The sequence below is a fragment of the Trichoderma evansii genome (genome assembly GCF_050947405.1).
Source record: "Trichoderma evansii strain SZMC 28006 chromosome Unknown GGI43scaffold_26, whole genome shotgun sequence".
Taxonomy (NCBI): domain Eukaryota; kingdom Fungi; phylum Ascomycota; class Sordariomycetes; order Hypocreales; family Hypocreaceae; genus Trichoderma; species Trichoderma evansii.
In genome coordinates, this window is record NW_028145180.1 from 161,746 (window position 1) to 189,017 (window position 27,272).

The 27,272-nt window shown below is 45.9% G+C and overlaps 8 protein-coding genes across 8 annotated transcripts; 5 read left to right on the plus strand and 3 right to left on the minus strand.

Moving 5' to 3' along the window:
* Positions 1–1,027: 1,027 nt before the first annotated feature.
* On the plus strand, positions 1,028–4,254 carry GGI43DRAFT_387616 (glycoside hydrolase family 3 protein; the record flags this gene model as incomplete). Its single annotated transcript, XM_083203958.1, has 8 exons — positions 1,028–1,202; positions 1,265–1,330; positions 1,378–1,429; positions 1,480–1,763; positions 1,814–1,908; positions 1,973–2,112; positions 2,157–2,382; positions 2,434–4,254. The coding sequence occupies 8 exons, from the start codon at positions 1,028–1,030 to the stop codon at positions 4,252–4,254; spliced, it is 2,859 nt and encodes a 952-aa protein (XP_083056495.1).
* Positions 4,255–5,427: 1,173 nt separating this feature from the next.
* On the plus strand, positions 5,428–6,154 carry GGI43DRAFT_387617 (cupredoxin domain-containing protein; the record flags this gene model as incomplete). The annotated part of the gene is made up of 2 exons (XM_083203959.1): positions 5,428–5,691; positions 5,747–6,154. 2 exons carry the CDS (start codon positions 5,428–5,430, stop codon positions 6,152–6,154), a joined length of 672 nt encoding a protein of 223 aa, XP_083056496.1.
* A 295-nt stretch (positions 6,155–6,449) lies between these two features.
* On the minus strand, positions 6,450–6,910 carry GGI43DRAFT_430584 (uncharacterized protein; the record flags this gene model as incomplete). The annotated part of the gene is made up of 2 exons (XM_083209273.1): positions 6,818–6,910; positions 6,450–6,759 (listed from the first exon to the last, which is right to left on the minus strand). Exons 1-2 carry the CDS (start codon positions 6,877–6,879, stop codon positions 6,450–6,452), a joined length of 372 nt encoding a protein of 123 aa, XP_083056497.1. The 5' UTR covers positions 6,880–6,910.
* An 8,549-nt stretch (positions 6,911–15,459) lies between these two features.
* On the minus strand, positions 15,460–16,275 carry GGI43DRAFT_219321 (uncharacterized protein). The gene has a single exon (XM_083200324.1). The coding sequence runs from the start codon at positions 16,133–16,135 to the stop codon at positions 15,683–15,685; it is 453 nt and encodes a 150-aa protein (XP_083056498.1). The 5' UTR covers positions 16,136–16,275; the 3' UTR covers positions 15,460–15,682.
* Positions 16,276–16,814: 539 nt separating this feature from the next.
* Positions 16,815–18,587, minus strand: GGI43DRAFT_219348 (uncharacterized protein). Its single transcript, XM_083200325.1, has one exon. It carries the CDS (start codon positions 18,359–18,361, stop codon positions 17,009–17,011), a length of 1,353 nt encoding a protein of 450 aa, XP_083056499.1. The 5' UTR covers positions 18,362–18,587; the 3' UTR covers positions 16,815–17,008.
* Position 18,588: 1 nt separating this feature from the next.
* Positions 18,589–20,248, plus strand: GGI43DRAFT_219356 (uncharacterized protein). The gene is made up of 2 exons (XM_083200326.1): positions 18,589–19,543; positions 19,641–20,248. The coding sequence occupies exons 1-2, from the start codon at positions 19,176–19,178 to the stop codon at positions 19,828–19,830; spliced, it is 558 nt and encodes a 185-aa protein (XP_083056500.1). The 5' UTR covers positions 18,589–19,175; the 3' UTR covers positions 19,831–20,248.
* Positions 20,249–23,226: 2,978 nt separating this feature from the next.
* Positions 23,227–25,458, plus strand: GGI43DRAFT_219439 (Zn(II)2Cys6 transcription factor domain-containing protein). The gene is made up of 3 exons (XM_083200327.1): positions 23,227–24,115; positions 24,170–24,298; positions 24,360–25,458. The coding sequence occupies exons 1-3, from the start codon at positions 23,387–23,389 to the stop codon at positions 25,353–25,355; spliced, it is 1,854 nt and encodes a 617-aa protein (XP_083056501.1). The 5' UTR covers positions 23,227–23,386; the 3' UTR covers positions 25,356–25,458.
* GGI43DRAFT_219472 (GroES-like protein) lies at positions 25,243–27,204 on the plus strand. The gene is made up of 4 exons (XM_083200328.1): positions 25,243–25,745; positions 25,836–25,933; positions 26,012–26,594; positions 26,651–27,204. The coding sequence occupies exons 1-4, from the start codon at positions 25,562–25,564 to the stop codon at positions 27,184–27,186; spliced, it is 1,401 nt and encodes a 466-aa protein (XP_083056502.1). The 5' UTR covers positions 25,243–25,561; the 3' UTR covers positions 27,187–27,204.
* Positions 27,205–27,272: the final 68 nt, after the last annotated feature.

The following is a 27,272-nucleotide window of genomic DNA, read 5'->3' on the forward strand; positions in this document are numbered from 1 at the left end:
GTGCTGAATAAAGAAGGGTTCTCATGCCATTAGGAGCAAATATTTGTGTGGGGTTAATGAGTGAAATGTGCTCATCTACACTACATGATCAAAGAAAACATATTTTCTGTGAAACAAATTGTTTAATGTTGATCCAGAACTTGGACCTATGTCATATATAGACAATCTAAGCCTAACAGCAATCACAAATCTCGGCGACCATGTAGACTTACCCGAATAACAATTACTTCTTTTGCTGCTCTCGACAAAGATTTTGTCATAACAGAAAATTAGTTAAAATGGTGTGCTGTATGCAAAACAGGTGCTCTCAAAAAGCAACAGTTTGTCCCTGCGTAATCTACTACCTACCCTGCTATGACCAAGTCATCTTGATTTGTTGCAGTCCCTGGTGATCGGAAAGAACCCAATGCTACCACATTGTAATAATTGAGACAGCTTTAATTGGACGTGAAGATGCAGCATGACGCCTGTGCCAAGGATATTTATAATTGAGCACTCTTAGTAAAACACATATCCTTCGGATTATTTTGCTGGCATTTTTTGTACCATTTTTACGTATTTAAACACACAAACAGCAAGTAACGGCAGAGGAATTGGCGCTACTGTTTTCAGGCTAATATTTGCTTCATATATCAGGTGATCTTCCGACGTAGCTAGTATGTATTTGTATTCATCTTTGACTAACTTTGACGTATTCTTGTTTACAATCGGCTCATAGAATGAAGTGGGGATCATACTCGGCATCTGACTTGACAAAAATAATTCCGTAGGATAATAGATCCCTGTGGAGGTAGTATTTTGAATGACCAAAGACGTATTTTCATTTAGCCAAATAACCCGATCGGATTTCTCCCCGCATTGATCGGATTGTTGTCGATCTTCCCCTCGTTGCACTGTAGGGCAGCATCAGTTGCGACGCAACATATGCGATTGGACTTTCCGTAGAGAATATGTATAAAAGAACAACGTATACGCTTATACATGATCGTTAAGATTAATCTAAAATAAATGTAGCAGCCGCTTCAAGATGCTATTCAAGCATTGGAAAGCTGCCGCATTTTTGGCCATCTCGGTCGTCTCTCAGGCCGACGCTAGATTTGAGCGGCTAGGCGACAGAAGCAACGATGGAACCTCCAATAATGCTCCCAACAAAGATCAATTCATTGAATCTTTGATCTCAAAGATGTCTGTGAGCGACTTGGGTAATATTATGCCGATACGGAAAACAAATCATAATGCGCTTAAAACGGCTAATACTATGTAGTCTTGCAGCTCCATCTCATGTTCGCAGATGATATTGTTGGAAAAGATTCGCATAATGAACTCTACGGTAATCATGAAAAATCTCTATGTAAGAAGTCTACTGACATATGACAGACCAAACGATGCACCTCAGCCCAAAATCGCCCATTGGTGTGATGCATGACTGGTCAGTATACTTTGGCGGCAATGCTATTACCATGTCTTATATGTGGGCAGGTATCCTATGAACAAGTCTTATTTCAACGCGGTTCAAAAGCTTCAATTGGAGAAATCTCACATCCAAATCCCTATGATGCTAGTTGAAGAGTGCCTCCACGGTGTCGGATCATTTAAGCAATCCCTATTTCCCCAAAATCTCGCAATGGCTGCTTCATTCGATACTGATATCGTATATCGCATTGGACGAGCAATAGGAACAGAAGCGCGATCTATTGGAATACACGGCTGCTTTTCACCAGTTCTTGATCTTGCCCAAGAGCCTCGGTGGGGAAGAGTTCAAGGTGTTTAACGAAGTTATCTATGACCAGACTATGTTACTGACATACTGTAGAAACCTTTGGCGAAGATAAAGTTCTCACCTCGCATATTGGAGTTGCATACTCTTCTGGCCTGTCCAAGAATAAGTCGTGGTCTGAACCCGATGCTGTATTCCCCATCATGAAGGCAAGTTTTTAATCTATTATAGCTGTGTCTAAAGCTAACAAGTCAGCACTTTGCTGCACATGGTGCCGCCCAAGCGGGTCACAACACTGCTCCATTCACAGGACTTGGAACTCGACAGATTATGCAAGATCTTTTTATCCCATTTCGGGCAAATTTTGAGCAGGGAGGTGCCAGGGGGGTAATGATGTAAGACTGCATCTTATACGCGCGAAAAATAGCTAACTGTATAGGGCATACCATGAAATTGACGGCGTACCTGCTGCTGTTAACCCGATGCTGTACCAGGCTCTGAAAGATTGGGATTTTGATGGGTTCACTTTGGCAGATGACACTTGCATGAGAAATCTTCTCACACAGCACAAAGTAGCAAGCTCTCAAGCAGACGCAATGCAACAATGGTTTAATGCTGGTGGTATGATTGACTTTTATGACTGGGATTTGGATTCCTATTTAACTGTGAGTAATCGTAAAAAATATGTGTTGGCGAATTTTTCTAAACGCAAACAGGCCGCCCAAGATCTCGTGGCAAATGGATCTGTCCCACTTAAGACTCTACAATCGCATGTTCAGCAGATTTTAGGCGTCAAATGGGATCTCGGCCTTTTTAACAATGCTTACATTCCTGACGATATTGATCCGCTTGCTATTGTTGCCAACCATCAAGACATTGCATTGGAAGCTGCGCATAAGAGCATAATACTGCTCAAGAATGACAATAACACACTTCCGCTGGATCCATCAACAACCAAGGTCGCCCTGATTGGCCCATTCGCTGATACAATCAACTTGGGAGACTACTCTGGAGCTCTTGGACAGTACCCTGCTAAATATGCGCACACCCTTCGTCAAGGCATGCTAAGCCATTTGAAGAACAGTAGCTCAGGTGGACAACTGAAGTCTAGCTGGGGTACCAATAGTTGGGAATACAATAACCAATATGTAGTCCCAGGGTATCTTCTTTCGGCACCCAATGAGACGACTGGGGGCGGTTTAAAGGCAACGTACTACGCCGAGACTAACTTTACATCTCCCAAGGCAACGAGATTAGAGGTCCCCGCCCAGGATTGGGGATTATATCCCCCACAAGGCCTTTCTTCAAATAACTTTAGCGCCGTCTGGGAAGGCCAGTTTGAATCTCCGACGGATGTGGACGTCAATGGATGGATTGGTGTTGCGATTGGGCCGAACAGTACATCGAAGCTCTACGTTGATGGCAAGCTGATTGCATCCAAGGGCTATGGACCCAATGGCAATGTCCTAGGAAATATTGAAGGCTATGGGTGGACACAGCAAAATAATTCTATACCACCCCAGGATGGCGTGGAGTTTACATTCAAAAGCAAAACCACCTATAGCGTTCGCATAGAATTTCAGTCGTGGAATAATTTCAAAAAGACAGCCAATGTCAATTCTGTCAACTCACAGCTTATTTTCTGGTGGAATCTGGTGTCACCAAACGGTGGTGCACTCGACCAAGCTGTATCAATTGCACAAGATTCCGATGTTATTGTTCTCGCCGTGGGAGCTGCTTGGAATAGTGATGGCGAAGGAGGTGATCGTGGAACTTTGGATCTCGCGCCAAGCCAAGAGGCTCTGGCTAAAAAGATTTATGCCCTTGGTAAGCCAGTAGTGCTTGTACTTGAGGGTGGAAGGCCGTTTGCAATACCAGATCATTATCAGCAGTCTGCTGCAGTGCTAGACACTCACTTTGGAGGGCAAGCCGGAGGGCAAGCAATTGCAGATGTAATCTTTGGCGCGTTTAATCCAGGTGGACGCGTCCCAATCACGATACCGTATTCGGTGGGCCAGCTTCCAGCTTATTATAATTACAAGCCATCAGCTCGGGCTGCGCAGTATTTGGATATTCCGTCTGAGCCATCTTATCCATTTGGATACGGCTTGTCGTATACTACCTTTTCGACGACTTCTCCGACTGCATCAATCAGGAACGCCAACTCGAAGAGATCCAGTATCGATACACGGGCTAATAGCCAGACCTTTGGTAGTGGTGACTGGATCGACTTCTCGGTAACTGTCCAGAATACTGGTGCTGTTTCCGGTAGCTATGTTGTCCAGATCTACTTATTAGGCCGTGTATCCACTATAACACAGCCTGTAAGACAGCTCATCGCTTTCCAACGAGTGTATTTGGATGCTGGTGAGAAACAGACTGTGTCGCTTGAGTTGGAAGTGGATCGATATTTGATGATTCTCGATCGGACAAATACATGGGAGCTGGAAAAGGGTGCTTACACTTTTGCTCTTTCGGAGAATGGAGGCAGCAATACCGACACTAGCAAGAGTGTCACGCTACAATGTGTTGGTTGAAGTTATACCTTAGGTGCGTGGTCTAGAGCCTATGCAGTATGGAATAGATTGTTTAGACGTATACGTATACGAATAAGAGGAAGATGCTGCTTTCGGTTGTACATTTATCCCGCGTTCGCATTTCTTTGCCGTACCGGTTATATCGCTTACTGTATGTTGTGTTAGGGAATCATTCTCTAGCTTTAGTTTACTGAATCTAGCCATTCGCGGCTACGAGATTAAGCTTCTCTCAGCCTCTGCGTCGCATACTTTGGAGCTAATATCACCTTATCTTATTGTAGACGCTACGGAACATGTTTTGCAGCAAGTTTGTTGAGATTTTGAAGAGGCGCCCATACTGGCGTGGTCAAATATTGAAATTCAGATTATGAATGAGCAGCATACTGTATAATATTAGATATTTACCATGCTGTTGTTAACCCAGAGACGGAGCTGAAATGTCCACACCACGACTACATTTGCGGGGCGATATGGCTTGTTAGCGTATGACAGACGATTACATCCTCAGAAACGGCAATAAAGGTGCAGCGGTGTTTTCTACTCTAAACAGGCATATGAGCTGACAAGCTGTAGGGATTCGTTGAAATCGATCACTTGGGACATAAAAGCTGTTCAGGCCCCATGGCGACCCCGCTGTCTGCCTAACAAGCCGGCGCATCTCTTGCTCCGACTCAGCGGGCAGAACAGGCTTGGTCGGAAGTTTTTCGCGAGGGTCAGGCCCCTTTCCCAGCCAGATGTGGCCTAGCAGGTGCTTAATATAGCATCAACAACGTGCACCAGCCTCTGATCCATTTAGTCGGGTTGAGGCTACCCCACCCGCCATCACCTCCATGGACATTTCGCGGAGTTGCTAGCTGCAAAGTGCAGTCCACTCACCGCGTGGTTGGATGAGGCCAAAGATGTGCCAAGGGGCATTAGTAAACAGATCGGGAAGAGAGTCTTTCCTTGGAAACATCGAGTTATTCCGTGTCAGATCCAGCTAACGCGGTCATGGACGGCGGCCTCTCCTATTGTGTTGTTATTTGGAATTCCAAGCTATCGGAGTAAGAGATAGGGTCCAGTACTTAAGGTATAAACAGCTCCTTGGCAGTGATTTCCTTTTTACATTCAACTAGAAATAGAACAGCTTCATATTCGACAATTGCATTTTTCATTGTTGCACTTACAGCCAATATGCGTGCTACGACTCTCGCTACCGCCGCGGTTCTCGCACTTGCCTCGCATGGAAGTGCGGAGACAATCAAAATCCAAGTTGGAGCAAATGGAGAACTTGCTTTCTCGCCTGACAGTGTAACGGCAAAAGTAAACGATGTTCTCGAGTTCCACTTCAACCCTCTCAACCACAGTGTTGTAATGGGTGACTTTGCGAACCCATGCCAGCCGGCCAAGACTGGCGGATTCTTTTCCGGCTTTCAGCCTGTTTCCAGTGGAGAAGCTGTATGTGTCAAATTATGTATAGTAAACAGCGTTTGTCATCTAATACCTATACCAGGATCAAGTCTTCCAAGTTACTGTCAACTCGACCGACCCCATCTTCTTCTACTGTTCACAGAACGTTTTTACGCATTGCATTTCAGGAATGAGTGGAGTGGTCAATTCTAATTCCTCTCAAACTCTTGATGCATACCAGAAGGCCGCGAAAAGCGCAAAAAGCGCATCGAACCCGGAGGCGGCTTTTGGAGGTCGATTTGTGACATCAGGCTCTGCAACTACGTCATCCGGTGCCCCTGCATCTACAACATCTGGTGCCCCTGCTAGCACAACTTCATGCACCGTTAGCAGCAAAAGCGGTGGCAATGGTTACAAGCGATCAGACACCTGCTCTGGAGCTGGCTCTCTCACGGCGTCCGTTGGCATCGTTGGTGCCCTTACACTTGGCATGGCAGTTTTGCTGTCCTAGAGCATTTTCAATACGATTAGAAGTTCCTTTGTGAAATTGGGACGCGTACATGGACGACGATATTACTATTCGATATGTAAATAATCTTAAACGTAATGAATAATTGATACATTTACACACAATATCTGCAGAAATGCCTTTGAAGACACATTGCCCTGTATATAAAATCTGCGTAGTAGGCAATCCATGACACGTCACATATATTAATCTCTCTTTGCTTCTGCTAGCTTACTATGGCTTCTAGATCATACCAGATATATGATAAACGCTAAGCTATTCCAAAGTGCTATGTGCATTATTGTGAACCGCAGGCAAAGAATTGAAAGCTCTTGAAGACGTCTCCTCCAAGACCAAAGCAATTATCGCCGTCCGCATCATCAACCACATATTGATCTCCAGTGCAATCAAAATTATCGCGGAAGAAAGTTGCACTACAGCCCTCAGCAATGGTGCCAGTCTGAAGAGATAAAATATTGGAGTTGAATGAGTAACATTCCCCTTCAGTGAAGGTGTCCCAGGTGAAAGTAGACGCAGTAGTTCCACTTCCGGTGTTAGGGCTGCTGAGATCGCAGAATCGACCCAAGGGGTACGCTGTCAAAGGAGCACTACATGTATAGTAAGCAATTCATTCCAACTCATGATCGAAATTCACAATGTACTTACATAGCAGACACAGTGGTAGCTGTGATGAGCAGTGCATTGAATAACACAGCGGTGTTTAGCATTTTGAATAGAGTAATTGGTTGGATGTGTAGAGATTGTTACAAAGATGGTTGTTAACGAGTTTGTTCAGCGGCCAACGTCTTGGCTATATATACTCCAAAGATTTGCGCATATTTGTGGATGAAAGTTATAAATAGAGCGCCTGTCGTAATTCTCGGATAGTTTTAATCCAATATTCTGAGCCCATTGGTGGAAGATGGATTTAAGCAGAGTCAATGTCGGATGGTTTCCTGTAGAGTAACACGCATAGTAGCATTCGGCTAAGGCCGCTGCTTCTGGATAGGTGCCGGCAGGCGCATTAAGCATGGATCTTAGGCAGGGGTACAGAGTATAGGAGATATAAGAAGATCGATATAAAACAATTTGTGATCTGCTGTAGGGCAACACATTGTATAAGAACATTAACAAATATTTTGGCAGAGCGATCAATTGATTTGATCTCTTGGCTGTAACTAGCACCTTCTTGTGGTTCTACAGCTGCTTTCTCTCATTACCTTTGTCACCCAGTCACAAATTTCTTGGCAAATGCTTTATATATATTGCATCATTTACAAAGCAGTTGGCTCGAATTCGGCTAAAACATCTTGCTTTAGCCAAAACCTCTACACTTTCCCATTAGATATATTTTTATTTCGGTCGGTGTAACGAGCCGCCGACTACACATCATTGTATATAGAGCGGGTAAAAGCGTCTCATACGTTTTACGTGCGTACGCTGATAATCTCATCCTAATATGGATTTTATTATAAAGTGATTACTATTCATATAACGGCATTCACGTAGTCCCCAATGACCTTCTGTATAAAGTCTAGCTGCTCAAAGTCTGTTGGCTGTTATACATTCTTAAGGCTGCTCGCTTAGTTAAATTATGGGTCATTGGAAAATGGATCTCGACTAGCTATAGTTTCATAGTTAACTAAATTCCTTATTTGGACAATGAGTTTATCAGATTTGTTTTTGGAGTTCTAAATGTGAGCAAGATTTCCAAGTGGATCCTAGTTCACAAATCATGGTGCTATTCGCAGAACGGTCCAATGAAACTACATACGCATTACTTTGTGCATGTCTAACGTTTGTACTACCTTATTTCCATTCTTACTGCTATGTGTTCTTGATGAAAGAAAGAATCGGCTTTCCAATTTCCTCTGGTTCGTCTTCCAGCAAAAATAGCTGGCTGTCTCTAGATATGAACTGCAGCATTGGGATCTGCAGCTTTGAAGGACGTGAATAAAGTATTTCTCTAGCGGAATTTTATCCTTCAAGCTATAGATCATCATGTCAGTTTAGACTTTCTAGCTGCTATCGCTTCAGCGGTTCCCTTTTCTGGCTTGAAACCTCCCCCAATAATGCTCTTCAGAAAGGCAATGACACCATTCCTCTGGGATTGCAAAGGCAAGAATAGACACGTAGAAACGCTCCAGAAGCTTCTTTTCGCTCAAACTCTTGGGATAGACCAGCAATACCCACGCCTGCGTCGCTCAATATTGCTTCAAGGCCACATTATAATCCGTAACGCTGTCTCTTATTAATTTAGACCATGTTGCCACATTTACATTACGGCTTTAGGCTGATTTTGGGTGAGGGGGCTTTCCATGAATAATATTGGTATTTAGCAAATAGGGAGCAAAACAAAAGAGAAGTTGATAATTATCAGCAGTCAGCTGTACTTTCATATACACTATAATCATACCGTAAGGCGTAGTATATTAATAGATAGTTTCAACCCATGCTACCACTGCTCTCTCTGAAAGGCTAACCGAGTAGACAATGTGCATAATTTAACAGTTATGTCAAGTCAATACTTATAAGAATGGTTGAAGATTTTTGTTGGACCTCATGATCATTATGTAATAATTTTTTGTGGAGGAATGGAATGCCGCTCTGGATACATGTATACTAGCAGACACGTGGCCGTAGCCGGACTATACTCTGGACCTTTTAAAAAGATTATTGGAGCAAGAATTGCCGTGTAATTTCTGTATACCTGTCGAGGGTTCGGTTTGCCAAGAGGCTAACTGCTTTCTGCAATGATCTTTTTTCCACCAATAAAAAATGATTTATGTGTAGCGATCCGTTATACCGTTAAGCCAAACAGGACAAACAGAGCAAAAGATTAGGCCAATAATCACTATTGTAGCAATTACTGTAATGGAACCGGCTGCTTATAAGGGATTCCATCTGTTAGACTGAACCAGGTCGTAACATCATGAGTCTCTAAAAAAGCTCAGATTAAAAAGACTTCATCTCTTGGCCCATGACATAGCAGTCTCCTCGGTATATATGCGTGAATAGTTAAACACAATTTGCTCATGTCTGAGTTGTACTTAGATGCAATCTGTACTAGCTTTCTTACAAAGCTATTGGCATTTTAGCTTGGCTTAGCCAATAGACCAAAGCTTGAAGTCCAGTTCTGGGTTAGAAAGGTGGCTTGATCGCCTTGAACTAAGGACGGGCCGAGATCAGAGCTGGCCGAGGCTTGTCAAGCAAAGCTGGAGATGCCAAGAGATCCAAGGAACGATGGAGATGTACAAAGATGCCTATATAAAACGGGGAGAGATTCTTTTATAATTGTAATGCGCATGTCTTGTTATTACTTACTTGCTGACTTGCGGCTCTGAAAGTTTGGTCTCGACGGTCAATTTTCTCAATTCTGGCATTTTCCATACTTTGTAGGGCTTAGAGGAAGCTCGGCAGTATCGATTGGAATCGCGTCGTGACTTGGCCGCGAGGTCGCCGTTCATGATGCATATTGGCGGGGTCATAATAATTACGGTAATGTACCCATATCCGTAAATTCACAAGGCTAACAGGGCCGAAGTAATCACTTCAACTTTTGCCTGGCGGTGTACTAGGAACGCTCCTATGTGTCCCTTCCACGCCCAACGCAAACTACTGCATGAATGCAATGCATATGCAAAGCAGTTACTCTTTGCGGTGTGAAGAGCAGAGTTGTAAATTAAAACCAGAGACTTTATTGGAAAAGATGGTACTGCTAGCGGGACTAATATGCACTGGAGGAGGGGTCACTTCCTTTTACGACTTTTTCCTGCCATTGGAATTCTGTCCCCCTCGTTCCCTCATCCTTCTGGCTTCCTTTGCGTATCTCAACCAATAGCGGAACCGTTACATTCAAATTTTGACGCAGAAATCGTGCCGCGAGAAGCGCAGGAAGAGAACTAGCACAGTTAATATCTTTAACGACGATCCGCGAACTACTAGACAGTGCCGAAATGCCGACGAACCGCTGTGCCCCTCATCTTCTTTGGGCTATTGTAAAATGTACACTGATTTCAAGTAATCGTATTTTATATTGAGTAATGGATCGGATATGGGTTGATCTTAAGCCAGTAGTCAACATTAAAAACAGTTCTAGGTAGCAGACTGCATCACGATCGATTCAAAAGTGTTGAACTACCAACTTGGGAGCATTTTACCCAATGCGCTCTACGCTAATATATGTGTCAGCTGGCGTATATTGGCATTCCAATGCAAAACAATCCTACGTTGGTCAATGGGATGCCTTGGGGATCTAGACTACAGTGGCATCTGCTATACGATGATCCTTTCGATCGTTCTTGATCGTTCTTGATCCACCCAACGCACATACAACGTAAAAGGTGCTTTAATTTGCTTCTATCTTAGTTAGTCAAGTATGGCCGATGCCATTTGGTAGGAAAGGTGTAAACCGGCCAAGACCGAGTCCAATAATTGAGTGTTCGTGTATAAATATACCATGAGATCTCCCCTGAAATCGATATTTCCCCCATCACCAGTTTCACACTCAAAGCTCTTTCTTACCATTGGCTAATCCTCAATCTCTTCGTTATCCCATTGATTACTAGGTAAGAACTTCCTAGCTATTGTCATGTCATATTTCTGACACTGTCACCTTGAAGCAACCACAAGTTCATAAAGCCATCATGATGATTATTTCCTCTCGTATCCTGAGCGCAATTGCCGCTGCTACACTTATAGCTGGAGCCTATGGGGGGACTTTAGGAGGGTTGAATATGCAAGCATGCTGCCAAGAACAATATTCCGACGGTGCAGAGCAAGCGATCACTAATGGTAACGGCTGTGGTGCCTGGCAATGTTATAACCCAAACACTGCGAATGTTGATGGAGGTATAAACGTCGATGAGTGTTGCCAAGTCACCTATGCTAATGGTGCTGCCTATTCGGGGTGTGGCAATGGCAAAGATAGTTGGACTTGCTATGTATGAATATAAATGGCTCTTAGTTTTGTCTGGAAGACAATGCCGTCTGCTAAGCTAGATTGGATATGGAAACGGGACAATCTGAGGGTGTAACTTCAATAGACAAGTAATTATTTAGTTCTAGCCTGAAAATATGAGCAGTTTTGATACATGTTATAATTACAGACACGATTCTCGACTCCCGTTATTTCCTTTTGCTCTTACCATTGAAGACTTAATCATACCCAAGTATGAACAACTACAGTAAGTACATTTACAGGCCATGATGATGATCTTGCGCATAATCAGTAGTTTATCTACCTTTCAGGTTCCATTATCCAAGCGCAGTCCAGAGGAGAGCTAGGGCGTAAGAGTATGGTTGGGTAATTTTGCATTCAGGCGCTGTTCTTGGAGCATATGAACAGTTGGCGTTTTGGCATTTGCAGTCGCTTTTGGTCGTTTGAGAATGCCTTGAATATCTCAGCTCGTTGGATTTGGGGAGTCATTCTTCGGTTGATGGGGAAGGGGAATAGCAATATTGGATAGTAGACGCTTAACCTTGCAGCGAGAGTCAGTGGCGAGATTGGTTCGTGGACGCTCAGGGTTCTTTTTGCTCTGATCAAGAGGGTTAACGGCCGCGGTAGTTTGTGAGAGTTTAGGACCATCGTAGATCCCGGCACGAATTCGAACAGAAATGCCTATGCATATGCAATTATGTTAGCCATCTTTTCGAAAAGCAGAACACTGGTATTAGAAATCTGTTACTCACTCACGGCATCTTTCGATTACAACAGACGATCTGATTGAAGGCGATTATAGGCATATACGACTATTGAAGCCGGGACCATAGAAGGCAATACACGATAACTGACCAGCGTGCGTATTGGCGAGTGGATACTTGGCGAGATGATCAGAGTGAAAGTGTTCCATCCTAAGGGGAAGCGCCACTGGCAAAGCAAACGTGTATACTCCTTGCGTTGGCTGGTAAGTAGGGGTCTGGAAATGTGGCGTGCATCGGATCCGCATTGGAGTGAAGTCCAAAGTAAGAGTTGGACTGGTTCATGCAAGTCAAACATCTGTAACGCTTCATCCGGCGCTGTACTGGGTTAATGGTGGCTCGAGATTGTGAGTTACAAAATCGGAATGGCATGTTTTCTTTAAAATAACGACCAGAAACGCAAAGGATGACCTACATGCCCTCGACTTCAATGCCGACCCCCAGCGGAGGTTTTCTAGCATCTTCAATGGCGATGTGGTTCCATTGTCAAGTTCGATAAATGTAGCCCAAGGGCTAATGGATACGCATGGGACTGATTCTTACGTTTATTGAGAAACAGTGAGGCTAGATTGACATACATGCCGACAAGAGAGTCACGAGTGTAGTGAAGAAGATAGATATTTGGTCAATCTGCTGTTTTACCTGCAATTACGGCCCATAGTATTGTATTTCTGAAAACGTTGATGATGTGTCGAGATTTTTGGGCACGGCAAGCTATGGGATCTGCATTTCGTTGGATTTGCTCTTGTAAGTTGAGTTGCGACGAAGTAACTGGAAAATCGGCGAGCGGACAAGGTAGTAGGAGGCATTCGAGTCGATAATTTGAATGCGAAAATTCGTTATGAATCAATAGCTCTGTTTAAGCTGTAATCTCTATCAACCGCGATAAGACGGATATGTTACTTTAAGTATGTCCAGGATAAGTAGCAATGAACGGTCGCAGATTGGCTCTTCAGTACTCATAATGGGTGAGCAACGAGATTACACCCGTAACACAATTGCCATTGGACGTGCAATAGGATCGTGATTATGGAGCGATATATATGGGATTTGCTTAGGCTAGCCGAGATTTAATACGCTGAACACCATCTCGGTAGTGCATTCTTGACAAGCGGTCGGTAGCCAGTTAGGGGTGACACCAAGGTCAGTCTATTTTGTATCAGCTGTATTTGGGCGAAGATCAGTTTAAAGAGAACAAATATAAGCTGCGGAAATAAACTTTGCGCGGCGGAGCTACAATGTGTGTAGGTATCTTGAGATTGCTGTGGATATACTATATATATTTCCCAAAACTTAACGACATCATTGAGCTGTGGAGATTTCTCGGGTTTTTGAGTTTATAATGCGTGATGGAAGAGTAGGGACCGTCCTTGTTTTGCTCTATCCGTGATTCGAAGGCCCTGACTGCGGTATCGTGAGATAGACTTATGGAGAGAGGATGCGTACTGGAGCTGGAGATTCGGATTGTCGTCAGTGTTATGTCAAATGAAGCCCAAGGTTCTGAGTATTGGTAAGAGGCTATGCGAGATTGAGTTTATGGTCGACCAAATGGCTATTAGGAACGATTAGATTAGCTTGGAACGATAGATCAAAATCTTGTATGGCTGCTCACTTCAAATCGTGGCCTTGTCGCTCATTCTTTTCCCTTCCATTCTCCTGGCGGCGCGATTGGACAACGAGGTAAAGCAAAGATTTTTGGTTGGCCCTGGCTAGAAACGGGGGGAGATCACCGGTAACTGGATACGTTTACAGTCACCACTTTGCTGAGACTCTGCCTCGTACCGTTGATCCAATTAAGCCTGGACAGCGGCCTGAATCCAGGAATGTTGAAAAGTGTAATAAGCGGATGAAACAATGGCTTTTGTTCTCTTCAACATACTGGTCTGCCGAGTTACCACTGCCGATTCACTGCTGTTACCAGCTGCCAACTGATAAAGAACGGCTGCTGACACTTGACGATTATCTCACCCCACTCCATACAAAATATCACATTTTTTGGCTAGTTTGAAGTCTGAGCACCTTTTCTTATCCCTGACTATTTAGTTCTGTCGTCAAGTTTGCATAGTCTTCTTATCGGCTTTCGATTCGGCTTGTTGCAATGCCACCACAAGTGTTCATGCTCAGGAGGTGCCCCCCGCCAAATACCTCCGATGTATTTCTACGGGTGCGCGGCGTCTCAATGGACAAGGAGCTCGGACAGTTCAGAACTTGAAGACCAAAACATATTGATCGGCATGTATCCCCAACGGGGCAAACAAATAGGACCCCTGATGAACCTACCCTTACCACAAGAGTGTCCTCCATGCATCCCACTCTCAAGCTCCGTTCCAGCAACTAGCCGACAAATCCATTGCCAATAAAACGCGTGGACAGCCTGAATTCAAGATTGTGGAAAGTGTAAGAGCCGTCTTGCCATTATGACGCCGCCTTTGAATGGGTTCTCGTGGTGATGGTGACGATGAAAGTTGAGAAGCAGAGGCAGATGGCATGCAGCAGATGCGACAAAGACTCAGAGTTTCTCAAGGCCGATTGTTTGACAGATATACGGAAATGGGCAACGATGCAAAGGGAAGATGATGGGAAAAAAATGCGTAAGTGAACAACTCACAACTATATCGTGCATTGTTTTTATTTCGCCCATGTAAGGTGCAAATTTCTCGAGCTTGGTATTCACGACCAGACCCCATTGCTATTAGCACGTTTATCATTCCCATACATTGTTAGCGTTCAAGTTATGATAATTCATTCTCACAAGGACGATTTCACTGTGGGAGGGAGAAGCGCAGCCAGCAGATAGTCAATTCGTAAAAAATGATCAAGAAGATTCTTTTTCTTCTTCTTTTTCTTCTTCTTCTTCTTCTTCTTCTTCTTCTTCTTCTTCTTCTTCTTCTTCTTCGTAGTACCCTCTCTCCCCCTCACCACCACCACCCACCACCCACCCCCCTCACCCTCAACAACCCCCCTCCTCCTCCCGGTGTTGTTGTTGTTGTTGTTGTTGCTGCTGCTGCTGCTGCTCCTCTTCCTCTTCCTCTTCCTCTTCCTCTTCCTCTTCCTCTTCCACCTCCACCTCCACCTCCACCTCCACCTCCACCTCCACCTCCACCTCCACCTCCACCTCCACCTCCACCTCCACCTCCACCTCCACCTCCACCTTCACCTCCCTCTGTGGCGAGAGGTCCTCCTCCAAGAGCACGCCCGGAAAGTGTGTGAACAGAAGTTCACACTCTCTCCGTGAGAGACGGCCGTCTCTACCCTGACCTACATGGCCAGGAAGCCGGAAGACGCCGCCGCGGACCCTCCTCGTGAGAGGAACGGCCTCATCAACTTGACCTTCCGACTGGTCTGAAGCTGGGATGGCATTGCTGCCATCACGGCGGATGCTCATGGAGGAAGAGCCTCCACAACCACGACCACGACCACCACCGCCACCACCTCGGCCTCGGCCTCCTCTGCGGCCACCACCACGTCGACCACGACCACGACCACCATCTCGGCCCCTTCTCCACTCTGGACGGTGTTAGTAAAGAGTACATATGTAATATAAAACGAGCAAAGGAACTGAGACTTACTGGTCACACCGCGACCACTTCCACCACCACCACCACAACCCCCAATCCGGCCTGTTATAGTCGTTAGCTGAGATGAGAATTCTCATGGTTGAGAGCATCTTTTATATATCTGGAAAAGGGATGGAGAGTTGGCTGCTGGCGGGGTAAGGGCAGCTAGCCCCGAGCCCATGGATGTTGACGGGGCGGAAGAGGGAGGAGGAAGAGAAAGAAGAACTTGCCAGAATTCTGGCTAATGTTAACATAAACTAGTTTGAGCGATCAACTACTTCTGGGTCGTTGCCTTGCTATCCATCGTGATTTGAGGAGCCAAGACTGGGAGCTGGCTTGGCTCGACTGCTGCGCCGCGATATATACTTCTAGAGAGACACATATAGATATTCGGGCCACGGAGGTCGGATTGTCGCCGTTTATAGGTCAACTGGAGTCGTCTGTGCTTTGGATTGAAGTGAGGATGTGCGACATTGAGTTTATTATTATGACTGTAAGAAACAATTAGTTCGAAGCGATAGATCCAAAGCAGCGTATGGCTTCGTGGAAGCAGTAGAAGCAGTAGAAGCAGTAGAAGCAGTAGAAGCAGTAGAAGCAGTAGAAGCAGTAGAAGCAGTAGAAGCAGTAGAAGCAGTAGAAGCAGTAGAGACATTGGCACGGAGTACTCTGAGAGGCCAAGCGCTATAACTCTGAGAAACGGCACTGTATTAGGCACGCAACAGGCCATACACAGCTGTCGCACACTCGTGAGATGGAATGGGATTTGTCAAGTCGCATGAAGAAGCGTTGGGCCCTTGTTCGAAGCACGTTGCTACATGACTTCCTGGGAAGTCATCATTTCATATGTGCAGAGGGTAAAGGCTGGTCACGGTAAACATAGGCCAGGTCGAAAGGTTCATCGAGCACCGGTCCTTCCAGCCTGGATACGTCAAGAGAGCAACATGGGACAGGCAAATACAAAACGCAGCCTTTGAGATATCATATACAGCTGTTGATTCTAGAATAGGTATGCAGTGTGCAGCCACAGAATGGCTTGGGCTGCACACTTGCAATATACGTACGCGAACCTACTGTAGCTACCTAGGTGCCATGATAATATACCAAAAGAGCTGCCAAGTCGTACTGCATTTGTCTTCGCGCTCGGCCAACTGCGGTCCTTTTTTCCGCCCGGCGCATCATCCATTTAATGGTCACGCCGGACTTTGGCCGTAGACTGTCCGGTATTTAATTATCATTATTTTTCCTCTCCGTTAACGGTGGTGAATTCCTGTACTTTCCAGGTACGTTCTGAGCTGGACGCGATGGACACCCCCAGGTGTAGGATGGCAGCACCGCCTACGTACGGGTCGCTGGGCTACAAGCCGTGGGAGCCGGAAATTCAAGTAGCTTAAGCGCCCATCATAATCAGTCGTTATTTTGAACTCGTCCGCGTCCTAAAGTGTACTGGTCCACAACCGAACTAGTACACTCATTACTGGTCCAAGTCTCAGGGTGCGCTCAGGCAGTGACTGATATGGCGGTTCGCGGTCACAGCTGTGGCAACTGGCCTAGACCACTCACTCTGGCTGCCGCCGTGAAAATATAAAAGATGCTGTATTGGCTATCCTCCAGCTAGCCATATCGAACCAAATTCCTGGGTTATCTTCAGCATCTGAGACTTGGGCAGTTGAAAGCCCTTTAGCTGCTCTTCAGCACTCTGACCAACACTTGGGTTATACAACCTTGGCATTTCAGCCTCGCGCATTTTGCGTACCGTTTTAAACGCTTCACGTACGGTAGGGTGCGAAATTCTTTCGCAATCCCAAAACACATACCCGCATATACACAATATACGGTGCACACTACTACCGAATAGAATGCTGATATATTCGTCGTAGGGCGAGCCCTTGAAGTCGAACCAACCCTTACCAGGCCGAGAGCTATCGTTTTCGAAATCTCCTTCGGGTGGAATTGTCGGGGACAAAGTATTCGGCGAACAGTGCAGTGCCTCCGGCAAAAAGCCACGCGTGCGGGGCGAGTTGCGCCGAATGATATCCCAACGCCGATCGGTGTCCGATGACATTAAACCTTCAAGGAATTCCAGTCCTAAAGATGCCATGAACCCAGCAACCTCTTGAAGTCTGTACCTGCAATCGGTCGAAAAAAGGGCCAGGTCTGATATATCGAGCTCGTGAAAATATTCCATATCTTCTCCTTCATCACGTTCGGAATCATCTTGGTTGTTGACTCGACCACCCCTAAGATCATGATTTGGAGGAGCTCGTAGTTGTGGGTTTTCCAGGACAGCTTGTAAAAATCTGTCTTGAAGATCCGCAATGTACTGGCCTATGTTTATTGTAAAGTATTCATGAATGCAACTTATTTCTTCAGCCTCCCATGGCTCCAATTTCGCGAGAAAATAACGAAACTGCAGATCAGGAGAAAAGAAGGGCTCTGGAGGATAGCACTCGAAAGCTGGACATAGTTGGCAATAGAGTTCGAATCGAAGAAAAGCTCGCTGAAGTCTAGCGCGCTCTGTTGGTGATAATGGCCATGAGCCATCATGTTTCTGGAATGTACCCAAAGTTTGAAGAGCAGAATCGAAAAATTTATCGACAAATCGAAACACGCGAGCGGTGAAACGCATTAATGAAATGATATTTGGCAAGTCTTTGGGGAAGCTCCATGAATCGGCCTGGTTGAAATATTGGTCCAGAAAGGCCTTGACCTCTTGGAGATTTAGATAATCTAAATCCGCATGGAGTTTTGGGGTGTGCAACAGGGCAAGAGCGTGATGGACAGCGTCTGGCGACAGGCCATTTCGAATGACCGAGGTCAAAATAAGGCCACGAGATGCCAAAAATGCCTGCAAACACGCAGGTGATGCCCTGATGAGGGAGTAAAGGTCTTGGGGAGAATCCAGCAAAGACAGGACAGAGTAGAGCAGCTCGGGTGCAAGCCGATCCAGTGCCATGTCGGAAATGGAGGCCAAGTATCAGCGGGCTGGATCTTTGCTGGTGTCGAATGTCCGAGGCTGCGAACAGCGGCCCAGAAGTAGTCCCCAGAAGTAGTCTGTCGGCTGTGCGGGGTTTGTGGGACGAGGCTGGCGATGGGGCTGGCGATGGGGCTGGCGATGATGCGATTCACTGGGCGGGCGGCACGGGTATCGGGCTGCTGCCCCGCCCCGCCACCCCCTGGCGCCCTGGGGCGGCTACGATTTCACTTGATTAGCCTCCAGCTGCTTGCGCTAAGCGACGCGCCGAACTCCCTCCACCATGCACGTAACTACATGTTAGGTGCTGTACTGTGTGCATGTAAAAATTCATGCGATTGATGCTTTTGCGCGCGGCAACAAACCCTGCCCGACCCGGCCCGGCCATCATCAGGCAATATTAATTGGCGTTCGTAGAGATCCTGGCTGACGTGTGACAGGAATAGCCTTGCTTCATGTGTGTAGAACCAATAGAAATGACTATCGATTCGCCCGGGGCCGTTGCATCAGGTTTTCAAACAAAGGTTTGTTAAGATGGCCAACAGCAAATTCGAGGATCATGGTTAGGAACCAACACTGGTATCAGCATTCACAATGCCCCCCTCGTTACGACCTCATGGCAACTCTGGCATAAGTCGAGATCACTCTGCTGTCTTTGATGTTTACATATCAGACGGCTTCTCGCCACAATTTGATATCATCACTGAACATCATATGCTTATACCATTCTGAAACCTTTTGACCCAAACCAAGTCTTCAACACATCTTTGCATATTAATTTTCATCCGTTATCAAAATGGGAGACAAGACAGATATTGCCAGACTGAGACAACAACTGGGACCAGATTATCAAATCAGTGCTCGGTACAAACAAGTCCCCCGGTTGGCACGCGATGAGAGAGCAAACTACGACCAGCATCGTCATCAGGCCTATCCTGACACCTGGGAGGAGGAGCATCCCTCTGAGAGGGAGAGGGAGGCGTATGAGCGCTATTCTCAACACACTCATGCTTCAAATGCGTCTACGGCGCAATACTGGATTGATTACGATCACGTAGTCGGAAGACGACCCAGTGGTGGAGAAGTTCCCATCTCCACGCTTTCCCAGAAACAACATAGAAGTCTTGCTGGGGCATCTGCTCAAGCAGCAGCTGATACTCACATGTAAGTGAAATAGGGGAATATAATAATTTCTGAACTGAACCCCGGCTCTCAGGAAAAGGATATTTTGGCATACACTGAACCGTTTAACGACTTGTAGGGTGTATCAATCTCGGGTTGATCATCTCAAAGCAGAGCCTTTCGGCTATAAAAATGATCGCACACGCTTGGTTCATGAAGGATATGCAGAAGTATCTGGTATTCGTGCGGATTTGTATCGGAATCGTTTCGAAACTCATTATGGCGGCTCAAAAGGAGACTCAGGTTCAGGTTCACGATCTAGATCTTAGCTTATTCAAAGTCATGTATCTGGGTGGTGTGTGGCTATGGCAGGAAGGCCAGATCTGTGGCAGGTTTAATACTCGTCCATTCGATATGGACTACCATGGATATTGGGCAATTAGCTCGCGGATAACGTCTCAGACAGAGCTCTTGTTGCGATATTTCCTCTATGTTTTCTTATTTCTTGCGCCTGTAGTAAGCTGGGGTTGCCGTGTAGCAAATTTAGTGGCATTCAATTGCTAGAAACAGATCCTTCTTTTCTACTGAACTTATTGCGATTTATCGTGTTTTGTAGTGATTCGTAGATGCTTCCCCGTCATCCTCCTGTAAAGGTCTCGTCAGTAGATACCTAAAATACAACGGGAAAAAAAGGACAGTAGACTATTGGAACTCATTGACCGTATAGGTACCCAATTGGGACAATATTGGTAATTTGTAGCCTGTATCTAGAGACTTGGGGCGTGACCTTGTTCCGTCCTCTTTTCCCCCCCAAGAGACTTCATCATTGTTCGAAGATACGACCAAGCTGAATTGGCGATATTACCAATAAGTCTTTAACTCCAGTGTACTGGAGTTCCCCAGTTCGACCGTTTGCACTTTTTTTCCTTATCTCCCCAGGGATTTCAGGAGTAATCAGTCTGTACCAAGCGCAAGCGGGAGTAACAAATAAGGGACATTTGTAGCATCAGAATATAGTTCCACTCCTATCATATTATCAGATAATAAGAACGTCTTCGCCATCCTCAAATGGAATATACTCAGCATGAGAGTCATCTATCTGATATTTGTTGGAAAGCAATGGTTTCACACCAGCCACGCCTGTTCCAATTGGCTCTGTCTCATCTACAAGAGCCTCATCCATTCATTGTCAGAATCGGCAATCACAGCCTGGGGCTTCTCTAACTTCTTCTTGAAGAGAGAGAAGAAGCTCGACACAGACTTTCCCTTCGTGTCTGCTGTATTGTTCGACACGGAATGATTCTTCGTGTCTCCTTTGTTCATGCTTCTGGTCACTGGCCTTGCCATCGTGCCGGATGTGTTTTTCGACACGGGCTTGGCCATCGTGTCTATTTCATTCGACATGGAATGATTCTTCATGTCCTTTTTGTTCCTATTTCTGGTCACGGGCTTTGCCGTCGTGACCGTCTGAGTCTCTTGAATGTTCAAGTTAGACTCAGACTTGGCTTGCAGAACGGGACGTCCTGCGCCACCAGCAGAATTCGGCTTCTGTTTCTTGTTCGAACTTGCCAAAGGAGCCGTCTCAACTTTAGCAGAGGTGTCGTCACAGGAATGGATCATCTGTGAAGAATTGTTGGCCTCGTTCGAATCAATTGGAGCTTTTGTAAAAAAACCCAGAAATGCCCTTCTGTCCACGCATTTTGATAGGAGGGGGAGGGGCCACGGCCACAGTCGTCAACACCGCCCTGTTCGAGACGTTAGCTTTGTGATGAGGTTTAAGGATAAAAGAGGACATTACGCCGCCATCCGCGCCCGCACCAGCACGCACAAGTTGTTCCATTGCCCGAACCAAGCGGACGAGGTTGTCTGCAGACTGGTTATCCGCCTTTACATTCATAGTTAGCTACTGTGATGCCATTGAGCCAAGTAAGAGAGTAGAGACTTACTAAGAGAGGGGGGGAGAAGTAGAAAAGTGCGTCTCAGCCATAATAATTTAAATCTTGTAAGCCTGACTAGAAGGGGAGACCAAAAAAAAAGGCCAAAAGCCGAAAAGGTAATATGTCCTGCGCTCTTCTTTCCTCTTCCAAACTTGGTGGTTTCGGGGTCATCGTGATCTGCGGAGGCATTCTTTCTTCGCCGTTTTTGTTTAGGATCTTCAGAAGTGATCGGAGAGCCTCATCAGACGCAAGTTGGGTAGATTATAGTGGCAGCGTCGCAGGTTGAGCAGCGGGCTGGTCGAGGTTGCTCTTGGTGAAGAACACTTGAAGCTTGTCGGATGATGAATCACAATTTTCGCCCACTCTTTACCATTCCTTGGATTCCTTCTATGCATCACACGCTAAAGCTCCTTTCCAGCGGCTACGTGACGAATCTATTGCCAATCAATGAGCTAACCGGCATATAAACGGTCACGTTAACGATCATCGCGTAACCAGTCAACCGTCTCCAGACCTGTCGGATGCCACTCGGACAATAGGCAATAAACCACTGTAAACAGAAATGTCAAGAATTTTGTTGGCAGCATGTAAACAAAGTACAGTTAGATATCTAACCCAGCGGACGTCATCAAATGGGTGGATTCAATCCCTCCTTTAGCCGTAGCCATGCTGTCTCGCAGGCAGGGATGGTGGGTGGCACCCACTGAATCGAAGAGGGTTTGCAGACGGTGGCATGGACGGGTAGTGATGTTCTTTACATCTTGAAGAGTGCCCAGGATCAGCTGGGTTCAATGTTTCCGCCATGCCAGTGTGGTTGGTCGCTTTTCTGTGGTCCAGTCTGGTCAGTTCTTCATTTCAGAAACAACAGAGAGGAGAATTCTTACAAAAAGTACAGCAAGAAGCTGACGCAGAGATGTATTGATGTGGAGATGTATGAACAAGCAGACAGTAAGTAAATGCGCTCCAAATTGAAGGGGTGGGCTAACGGTTGGCAGCCAAGCTTGGCGCGTCTATTCCCTGAGGAGATCCCCGCGGCGGGGAATTAATGGCTAACAGGTGCAACATGGCATCAATTACAGCTGTCATGCTTAGCGCAGGGCTGCATTGTACTGCGGGACTCGTACATGTAGCATTCTCGTTGGGAGCGTTTCTCTCCACCACATAGCTCTATTATTTTACACGGGCACCGTTATTACTTGAAGAATAAAGCGGCGCCACCTCCGAAATCGACTCGGAAAGTCCATCGCCAGCTCAATACGCCGAGATGAAGCAGGCATTGCCAGTGAAGGAAGCCCAAATCTTCAGCTGCCCTAAAGATGCGCACCCCACAAGAGTACAAGCTTCGATTAACGCCGCTGAGGAACGCGATTTGACTTGGAAAAAATTGCACAGCCGTCAACGACAATTGATGGCTACAGTCCGCAAACTCAAGACAGATATGGAATCTGTGGTCGAGGACGTCGCCGCAGCGGACAAGGACATGCAGGGCATAATTGGAGGGATCAAGGGAGACGAGCCGATAATGAATATCCCTACTTCGGTATGTCTAGTCTTCTACTCTCTCGGGTCCTTGGGCTTAGCTGATACAAATCATAGCCAGGGATTTGGCAGTACTATTCACAGATAGTAGAGATCAATATCATCGGCCGTCGAACAGCGCTACAATATATCATATCATCCATGCCGGCTGTTTCGATTTAGACGGCGCTGAGTATGGCATTCATCACGCATTCCCTGATGCTTCCATCTTCAACGCTTACCAGAAATATACATGGATTCAGTCGTGGAGACACGGGTCTCTTCCCAGGCTATCGGCATAGCATGCCGCTAAAGATTGGAGATCTGCGCCTAAGGCACTGGTGGGGATGCCGCCACACGTGATGGACTTATAAGAGGCGCTGCGCCATGCACTTGTGAAGTTCTGAAAGCTTCAAGTTGCTTATACACGATGGGGCGTGGGCTCAGTTCAAAAAGTTGCCACACGTGTCGGCGCCGTCGAATCAAGTGTGACGTCAACAAGCCCGTATGTAGTCAATGCGAAAAGTCAAGATATGAATGCCTTGGGTATGACCGTGTCCTGCGGATCGAATCCCACGGGCTGGGCTTGGGAACACAACCGGGTCACCAGAGTTTCGTCAAAATAAGCCAATCCAATTCTTATCCAGTCAATGCCCCAACCAAGACGCATGAGACCATTTCGCATCACGGCCGTACCAAGTGTCGCAAACAAAAAGGCCGGGACCATCATCCATCTGATAGCTCTACCAACTTAACGACGGATTCAATAACAGCTACAGAGATAAAAGACTCAAGGCTGGCATTGCGACATTGCCTAACAAGTTGGCATATTCAACCCAGTTTAGAGCCGTTCACCGACAATGTCACTTTCTCCTATTTTTTTGACGCCTACAGCTGGATCAACATACACAGCATTCTCCTCCAAGATACACCAATGCGCCAGCATCTCGCTCAGCAAAGCGACGAACTCTGCTACGACAGCCTACGCGCTCTAGCATATGGCGTATTTGGCCGAGATCACCAAGTAGAGGGTTTGAAAACAAGAGCTGGCCGAATCTATGGAAAGATCCTTCAGCAGTTGCAATCCAAGCTTATTACAGCATCGAAATCCGAATTAGCCTCTCTTATCAAGCCTATATCCATCATGGGATCTTATGCAGTACGATACTGTCTGTTCAATAGTGGCCAAGTTGTGTTGCTGATTATTGTCCAGATTACCGTTGATTCTGACTTTCGCTTCGTACATCACCGAGGATTAGCTTCTATCCTTAATCATTGTGGCCCTCAATATTTTCAGAGCTTGGAACTGTTACCGGTTTTTGAATCTTGTAGATTTACAATGGTCAGTATATGCGAACATGAAATCTGCAGGAATGATGCCACATACTCATTACATGTAATAGCTTGCAAATGCCCTTGTCCAAAGAAAAGACACTCTTATCAGTGAAGAAAAATGGAAATCGGTACCATGGTCGCTGCATCCTGGCATGAAGTCACATACAAACAACCTGCTTGATATAATATCCGACATTCCCGGAGTTATCCAGAAGATGGACGATATTCAAAATGAACGTTTTCGATGGGTCGCGGGTGATACAAGTATAATTCGAGAGGAGACACCAAACTCTATACCTGATTTACAGCAGCAAGTAGAATCTATTTACTTGGACCTACTCGCGTGGCGATATCACTGGCTTCAAGACAATCATCTTATCGCACAAAACATACTTGACTGGGCACTCTTTGAAGTCAGCGATGAACCATTTTATGGCTCAAAACTGGACACAGCTGCCAGTTTAGATGTTCTTTTTGGACTGGAAAATGATACTGACAAAGAGCCTGAAGCAAACGCCCAAACCTTTGCTTTGATGCAGGAAGCGGCCCTGTATTTAACGGGCCTCATTTGGATAGGGCGGATGCGAAAAAATCTTGCCAGGGCTGCTCGTGCTCCAGACGCGATTGACATTTACAATGCACCATTTTTCTCCACATATCCAGAGTCCAGCGAGAATATGGCAACAGCGGCGTCTTGGAACATTAACACTGCCAAAATATCCGAATCACCAATTAGATCATCAAGTTCCGACAACAGCGAGACTTTTTCTACGACAACAGTCCATAATTCTTACCCAAATCCTTTAGCAATCAGCAATGGAATGATGTTTCTTCCTGGCGATGGTCGCTTCGTGGGACAATTGCGAATATTAAACTGGCTAATTAAACAATTACCTAACAGTAGAGCTTGTGTTTTAGGTACGCTTGCCGCAATGGGATTGGGCCACTGTGTTCATGATGTTCGTCCATCAGAGGGGAACGAGCGTATTGCAGAGGCTATTCGTGAAACTATGACGACGACATATGGAGATGCAGCGAATGTCCTGTTCAAAAGCTACCAGTGATGATTGATCCATGCTGTCGAGTACATGGAAAAGTACGAACTGAGTTAGGCATAAGTAGTATAAAGGGGTTGTTTCACCTTGGTGCTATTCTCCATCTCCTGAAGTCTTGTGAAGGCGATATCTTCGCTTAATAACGTATTATACATCTCCATAACAGCGATTATTTGTTGCCTGAAATATCATGTTACATTCTGGTCTCTTCGGACATGCTCATATTCGGAATTTGCCACCAAATAAAGCCCCTCTCTTCGGTGTTAATAGGCTTTTGTTGTCTGACCGGGAGCCAAAGAAATGGAGCTGATCAGATCAGATGCAGTGAGATGAGACCAATCACAACACAATGTGGCCTTGAGGGGCTGCTTTGTGACATCAGTGATGATTTACTTTATGGTGAGCATTTATCAGCTGAAGATTGAGATAAAAAACTTCCATCGCCATTTGGTGCTTCTTCGATATTTGAAACTAATGAAACTATATTAGAAAGGTTGTTCCACGCTTCACGCAAAGGAGAATACACACATAAGCGTAGCGCAATTGCACCATACCTAGTTTCCCTGCAAGTGAGAATACAAATAGAGGCAAGATATCTCCAGTTCTTCGGGAACATTGCTATTAAAATTCTATTTACAAAAAAAAAAAACACTAATAAGAGTTAGATGGCCTCTGCGACTCTCCCAGATTTGCCCCTGGCAATGCGAGCAGCCCTAGTGGCCAATTTTCACAAGCCATATGAGATCCGAGATGACCTTCCGCTACCCGAAGCTGTCGAAGGCCACGATATCGTGATTCGAGTTGCTGCCGCATCATTTTGTCATACGGATATGATGGTACTTGATGGAAGGATGTTGGACACGCCGAAAGACTACGCCGGCTCCCACGAGCCTACTGGAACGGTGGTTGGTCTAGGTTCGGACGCGGCTGCTCTTGGCTTCAAACTTGGTGATCGCATTGCTACCCTTGGATGTCGTAACCCTTGTGGAGAATGTGCCGATTGTAAAGGCCCCATTGAGCAGCGTCAGTATTGTCGTTTCATCAAGGGAGTCGGCGTCGGTCTTCCTGGAGCGTTTGCAGATTATACCGTCGTCGATGCTCGTTTTGCAGTTGTTCTTCCTGATTCTATGAGCTTTGTTACGGGAGCACCTCTGACCTGTGCCGGTGCAACTGCTTTTCGTTCACTGCGAGTAGCAAATTGTCATCCCGGAGAATGGATTGGCATTGTGGGTTCGGGGGGCGGTTTGGGTGACTATCCCGAAGCATCTATATATTTAGATCGTGTTTCTAATATATATTATTAGGTCATCTTGCTATCCAATTTGCCGTCAAATCTGGCGTTAACGTGGTTGCCGTCGATGCCCGCGATGAAGCCCTCGAGCTCTCTGGGCAGTGTGGAGCTCAGCTAGTGCTTGATGCTCGCAAAGGAATCGATGAGTTGGCTGCCGCCATAACAGAATTCATTGGCGATGACAAAGTTAAAGCTACCATTGTCTTGTCAGACCATGATACGGCATGTGATACTGCATGCACAATCACTCGGCGTCACGGGACGATTATACAAGTTGCACAGCCTCCACGAGTTTCGTTTGACTTTGGTGCGATTATCTTCAAAGATCTTCATTTCCAGGGCTCAATGATATCAAGCCAACGAGAATTTCGGGAAATGATCGATTTTGTGCTAAAACACAAGATCCAGGTCAAGACAACTGTGTATGAGGGCATTGAGTCGGTGAATACGGTGTTGGCCGATGCAAGACAGGGAAATGTAACCGGAAAGCTTGTTGTGGTGTTAGATCGTGACGCCGTCGAAGAAGACAGAGCAAAAAATCGATGGTAATTCTACTTCGACTTTGTGTCTTTTCTTTTTCCATCGTCATCCAGTTACAAATCTTGATGAGCTGATTACGGTCCTACCTGGCCATC

Bases quoted from the DNA above. Each gene is read 5' to 3' on its own strand.
- GGI43DRAFT_219439 (XM_083200327.1), top strand. From the start codon at position 23,387: ATGGGGCGTGGGCTCAGTTCAAAAAGTTGCCACACGTGTCGGCGCCGT. The intron at 24,116-24,169 runs GTACGATACTGT...ATTATTGTCCAG, and splicing joins CCATCATGGGATCTTATGCA to ATTACCGTTGATTCTGACTT. The intron at 24,299-24,359 runs GTCAGTATATGC...TACATGTAATAG, and splicing joins AATCTTGTAGATTTACAATG to CTTGCAAATGCCCTTGTCCA.
- GGI43DRAFT_219356 (XM_083200326.1), top strand. From the start codon at position 19,176: ATGGGAGACAAGACAGATATTGCCAGACTGAGACAACAACTGGGACCA. The intron at 19,544-19,640 runs GTAAGTGAAATA...AACGACTTGTAG, and splicing joins GCAGCAGCTGATACTCACAT to GGTGTATCAATCTCGGGTTG.
- GGI43DRAFT_219348 (XM_083200325.1), bottom strand. From the start codon at position 18,361: ATGGCACTGGATCGGCTTGCACCCGAGCTGCTCTACTCTGTCCTGTCT.
- GGI43DRAFT_219321 (XM_083200324.1), bottom strand. From the start codon at position 16,135: ATGGCCTGTTGCGTGCCTAATACAGTGCCGTTTCTCAGAGTTATAGCG.
- GGI43DRAFT_219472 (XM_083200328.1), top strand. From the start codon at position 25,562: ATGCTCATATTCGGAATTTGCCACCAAATAAAGCCCCTCTCTTCGGTG. The intron at 25,746-25,835 runs GTGAGCATTTAT...AAACTATATTAG, and splicing joins CAGTGATGATTTACTTTATG to AAAGGTTGTTCCACGCTTCA. The intron at 25,934-26,011 runs GCAAGATATCTC...AATAAGAGTTAG, and splicing joins AAGTGAGAATACAAATAGAG to ATGGCCTCTGCGACTCTCCC.